General features: G+C 41.0%; 1 protein-coding gene across 1 annotated transcript; it reads right to left on the bottom strand.

Annotated features, from left to right (window-relative positions):
• Window positions 1-3,453: 3,453 nt before the first annotated feature.
• Window positions 3,454-4,742, bottom strand: LOC122659827 (transcription factor MYB36). Its single transcript, XM_043854961.1, has 4 exons — window positions 4,523-4,742; window positions 4,307-4,436; window positions 3,878-4,129; window positions 3,454-3,781 (listed from the first exon to the last, which is right to left on the bottom strand). The coding sequence occupies exons 1-4, from the start codon at window positions 4,656-4,658 to the stop codon at window positions 3,454-3,456; spliced, it is 846 nt and encodes a 281-aa protein (XP_043710896.1). The 5' UTR covers window positions 4,659-4,742.
• Window positions 4,743-5,916: the final 1,174 nt, after the last annotated feature.

The raw sequence follows: 5,916 nt of genomic DNA, 5'->3' as shown, positions 1-5,916 counted from the left end.
TGCACTCATGGTGAAAATATTTTCTACCTTAATTTTCATTGAATCAGACTCTTAAGGGTACAAATGACTTTGTACAATAGGAGGCCAACATATTTGACCGTTGATTTCCTTCACCTTGGTAAAGACAAAAACACTTTCTACTAAACCTTTTAATGCTATGCCATCCCCAAAAAAAAATTATGCTAAATCCGAGGAAACATAGAGGAATTAGTAGCTAAAAGCATTAATACGGTTTTAATATAAAATTTTAGGGGAGAAGTGTGGAGGAAGGAGGAAGCCTTGGTGCTGGAACAACGATTTTCCCTCAAAAGGTATTGTGAAAGGTGAGGTACACCTTACAAGATGAGGTTTCATCATGAGTCATGACATCGACATGCATGGAATAATAACCAAAAACTAAGCACATGTAACTGTGTCAACCCCAAGTCATTACTCAATTCTCACGTTTTGGTAGGTATCAGTCCGTATCAAACACCCATTTCCATTTGAGTTTGGATCTGCTACCCACGTGGGGACGGGTGGGAACAGATCTGAATCCTCCTTAGGGTATGGGATCCACTACCCATGGAAACACCCATTTGCAGAAGTAACTCTGAAACAGTAAACACCCCCATTTGAGTTGGGATCCAGATCTTTTACAGCACGGGCTGCCCATCCTATTATGCTACGCAAATACAAGGTGACGTGCATTGACCATCTTACCCCTGTCCGAGCAGGGGTAAGGTAATCAATGTATGCCGCCTTGTGTCTGCACAGGACAGCACACGGTAGAAGATTTGTGTTGTTTGAGTTGGCACACACAAACACTTACACAAAAAGGAAAGAAAAAGAGAGAAAGAGAGAGAGAGAGAACTTTGCAGAACATGGGATCTCAAGTATGGGACTTGGTCAAAATCTTCTTTTAGCTTTAGTCGCTAGCTTGGTTCCTTCTTTCTTTCCTTTCCAACTAAGATTTAATCACAAACTTAATGCTTCCACAATTGTGGACTACATTAGGATTATTTGAAAAAGAAGACTCAGTTCTCTTTCCATTTACTAGAACTAATGGGAGAAACAGAAGTCCAAAGATAACACGCAAGTTCTATTTTTTCCCCCATTAGGGAAGAACAACATCACTCCCTCCTCTGTGGTGAATCCTAGACGAGAAGAGTGGAAAGCATGAATCCATGAACATGAAGAACTCCTAACCCATCTTCAAAAAACTCCAAAAATGTATAAATTTCCAATTCAGGACTCCTAGCTCCCCTTACAAAATCCTTCACCCTCTCTCCCCTTTCCCCTCTTGAATCTTTATCATCTTGACTCTGAAAATGATCATTTTCTTAGCCTTTCTTTAGCAAGCTTTTGACCAAGTCGTGCGCGCTATACGCAATAAATAACCTAACTTAATGTAGTCAAGCATGTAATTATTGAGAGGCTTTTGTTTGTTTGGAAATCACAAACAAAGAATCACATAATCGAATACAAGGATTTGCATGGTTCGACAAGATTGCCTACGGCTACAGTGAGATGAGATCTGTTTCACTACAAATTTATAATGAAACCCTATGCAAAAAATTTACTGAAATACCCATATAACCCTACGGCCTCTTAACAGCCTTTGGAAATTGAATCAGCCCACTGATGTAAACAATGGAATACAAGACATCAAACTCCCCCCCCCCCCAAACATGCAGCATGTATAGTGACAAAAACATGAGTTAAAATCTGATTAATTGGTGATTAATTAGATCCGAACTGATTTTTAAATATTTAATTTTATTTTTGGCAAGCAAGTGGGATAGTGGGCACAGCAAAGAAATTGCATATGATGTTGACTATTGACCAAGCAAGATAGGCGGTTCATAGTTCATACTAATAGTGGACTAATAGTGGACCTAGCCAACTATAGTATGATAGTTGATATATATTGTTAATGTGGATTAAGTTATGCACCAAACATAGTTCAGCAGGAACTAGAAAAAAAAAAATTTTAATACCTATCCAGATCTTGAAGTTTTGAGAATAGCTCAAATAATTAATTACAAGATTAATCAAGAAACCCTACAACATTTATATCATCTAATTATGGAATGTAAGAAAGTTTTTATTCTTTTGATCATTTTGCATTCAAGATCCCTACTAGCTTGCATGTTTATGCAATTGATCACTCACAAGATGAACAACATATATGAACAAGAGGGCTTCTCATAGGAATAAATTCTTCACTCTCAGCATAAGAATGTTGGAAGAAACTGAAGTGCAGTAGGTGAGAACATTTTAATTGTAGTTTCTGTAATTGTACTATGTTGTGGTTCCACGTAGAAGAAAGTAATAATCCCACATCGAATGTGAGTAGCCCGATAAGGAGATTTCTAGGTATGAGTTCTACCCAAATCCTTAACACACTATTTATAAGCCTTGATGATAATATACCTCAATGTTACAAAAATTTTTGAAAGCAAGGAATTTCTAGGGTTATACTAAAACGAGCATCATCAGGTAGAAGCAAATTGAGTTAGGGAGAGAGAAGCCATTCAAGTGTTCAAAATATGATCTAGTATATAACAAATAGAAAAATGTCTGTACTCTACAGCCTCCCCCCCCCCCCCCCAATGGAGATCCTCTATGGCGCGCTGCCCGTAGCAGCCTGAGTGGCGTAGACTGAGCCGCGCGTGCAAAGACCGCCTTACCCCTGCTCAAATGCCTTGCCCGAGCAAGGGTAAGGCGATCATTGCACGCGAGGCCCAGTCTGCGCCGCACAGACCGCTACGAGTAGCTGCGCCGTAGATGATCTGAATTCCTCCCCCCCCCCCCCCTATTCCCTTCTCCTTTACACATTAAATAAGGTGCAGTACTGAATCATGTGACCCAATATAGCTTCTCTTCTTCTTCTTCTTCTTCTTCTTCTTCTTCTCGTTATTGCAGATATGGGAAAAGTAATAATAAAGAAAGCAGCCACCTTTGTTTACCCTACTTGGTACAGCCGAGCAAGTTATAGCCAAACTTGTCAAACAGCCTTTTTTTCTACTTTACTGCCTTTCTCTCTTTCTGTGTGTGTGTGTGTGTGTGTGTGTGTGTTTGTGTCAAAGAGACCACGAACCTTTTTATGTGGAACCGAACTGAAAACTGAGAAACATTAAAAGCTTCTTCAAATGTTAATCATCTTCCCCCACCAAAGTCAGCAGCCACAACAAATGTAGACAGGGACAGGAGACCACACTCAAAAATGCCGGGAAAATGGATATAATTGCAGTCAAATTAGCACAACAAATTACAGTAAAATGAGAACCCAAAAGTATTCTAAAAGAGATTCAAACAAGTGAATCCCTCTCAAAATTACAAACAAGCAACAGAATTGAGTTTAATTATTAGGGTTATCGATCATATGAGAATCTAATTAAGCATCATCTTCCCCTCTCCACCTACTCATACAAAATTTACACAATCTAGCTATCCCCTTGTACAGTCCAGCTACTGCGGCGCGAGGAACCTGGGCTTCTCGAAATCACATTCTTGTAACATGGTTTGTTGAGAAACTTCATAATCTGGGACTAGTGAAGGGTAAACCAAAGAGCTTATCTCATTTACCATTCCAGCATTATAAAGGAATTCCAGTCCTTCTAATCTCTGTGGGTTGTTATAGACCATTTCATCCAACATGACCAAGTTCTGGTTGTTATCATTAAGCTCTCCTTGCAGCATATGCATACTTGGCGCCGCAATGTCGATGTCGAATTGAGTATTCTGGAATTGAGAACCCATGTTGCTCAAGCAATTTATGGAGGGCAAATTGATGGAATTTTCATATATTGGTTGCTGGGTAGATGGAATATCAAGTGGGGATTGAAGATTTGAACTCCCACCACCAAGCTTGATAAGCAACTTCCCTAAAGAAAAATGGTCGGTGAGCAAGGGTGTGGGGGCTATGGGCTGTTCCGGCCAATATGGGTTTTGGTTGCTGCACTCAAGAGGCACAAGATTACCACTGGAGGAGTTCTTGGTTTCTTGCTGTTTAAGGCAACTGAGCCTACGAGAATGTTGCTCCTTTCGCTGCTTACCCAAAAGCTTCTTCTTCAGCCTTGTATTCCAGTAATTCTTTATATCGTTATCAGTTCGTCCTGGGAGTTGAGCTGCTATGATTGACCACCTGTTGTTCATACAAAATAGTTTCGAGGAAAAATATAAGTGATTAGAGATGAAAAGGGTGTACCCAGTGCACGATGCTCCCGCCACTGTGGGGTCTAGGAAGAGTCATAATGTACGCAGCTTTACCCCTGCTTTATCAGAAGAAATTAATGAAAAATCCTATGATCTAACATATCACCTGCTTCCGATACTCATGTAGAGGCTACAAATTATGTTATCTTCTTCTTCTGAGAATCCTCCATGTTTGATGTTAGGGCGAAGATAGTTGAGCCATCTAAGGCGGCAGCTTTTCCCACATCTCCTGAGCCCTAAAAAGAGAGAAATTTAAATTAAGTAACAGAATTTAAGGAGGAGAGGGATTAATTATGGGAGGAGTAATAAATAGTTTAATTACCAATTTTCTGTGGCAAGGCAATCCAATTGCCACCGGTGCCGTGCTGCTCGATATAAGACTTGAGCTTGGCATCTTCTTCAGGTGACCATGGCCCTTTCTTAACATTGGCTTTGTCGCAGCAAGGAGCTCTTCCCATGATTTCTTTTGTGTGCTCAGATAGCTCTGGAGTTTGAGAGAGGGATGGAAACTTAGCTTCTCTTCTCTCTTCTGGATGCTAATGTAAATGTATGGTGTTATAACATAGAAATTTTTAGAGTAGCTGGAAAAGGAGAGACATGGGTTTCTGTAACAGTCGGGGCTAGCTTGGAAAAGTAGAATGAAAAAGAGGGGGGAGAGACTGAAATTAGATGGCGTAAAGAAGAGCCTGGAGGAGGTATAGATAAATGGGGGAATTCAGAGATAAAAAAAGAGGAAAAAAAATGATTTGCCAGAACAGAAGACCAGATTTTTTCTCCTTGTCTTTCTTTCCTGCTCCAGAATCTACAATGCAACCGTCAGCTTACTCGCTTGGAGGTGGGCTGAACTTTCGCTCCTCCCCACCTAGTCCAGGCTCCACACCCTTATAGCTTGTCTTAAACCTTAATTAATTCCTTTTTTCAATAATAAAAGCTCCTTCTTTTTCCTTATTCATTATTATAATAAAATATAACAACGCTACCTAGTCGCGTGCAATGCGTGGTTCCTGCGCCCAATGAAGGATGTGTTGGGTGCTGGGACGGCAAAGAGTGACAAGTAGAGAGATGAGGAGCAGAGCAGAGCAGAGTAGAGAGACGATACCTAGACATGAATCAAGCATGCAGGATGGAGTTGGTATGGAGCCTGAGTCAGGTGATGGTAGAGTCTCACTGTGGTCATTGCATGCGGCCTTGTGTCTAGGCACAAGGACTGCGTGCTGCGCGCAACCAGGTAGCATTCGTTCTCACTTATAATAATAATTTGTCTATTAATATTAGGACAAGAGATTGTTGTCTGGTCATGTAGTGCTTGCACCAATGTAGGAGCCAATGAGAGCACATGTTGGGGCATCAACATATAGATATAGTTTTTTATTTCATGGGTTAGTTAGTGGAGTCATCCAAGCAAGCATTGATGATGATTCTAGTACTACCCTCTGGCTTGATCTTTGCACCCCTATGGAGTTTTGGTCAACCACTATGGTGATATAGAATCAAGTCTGACGTTGGAAAATTATCTCCTCCAGTTCCCTACCCAGCCCTGTTCCCCCAGTGCCGATAATAAGGGGGGGGGGGTGAACCCACCTGGGCAGAGTTCGGGCATGGGTAGGTTGGTCATTGTGCCACCTTATTATAGGTACTCGGGGAACCGGGTCGAACAGGGAACTGGAGGGGACAAAGATTCGTCTTATGCTAGTTCTAATCGCAAGGAATTGGTTT

This window comes from Telopea speciosissima, chromosome 4 (genome assembly GCF_018873765.1).
Source record: "Telopea speciosissima isolate NSW1024214 ecotype Mountain lineage chromosome 4, Tspe_v1, whole genome shotgun sequence".
Taxonomy (NCBI): domain Eukaryota; kingdom Viridiplantae; phylum Streptophyta; class Magnoliopsida; order Proteales; family Proteaceae; genus Telopea; species Telopea speciosissima.
The sequence above is the reverse complement of the archived record's forward strand: the minus strand, read 5'-3'. Positions and strand labels throughout refer to the sequence as shown.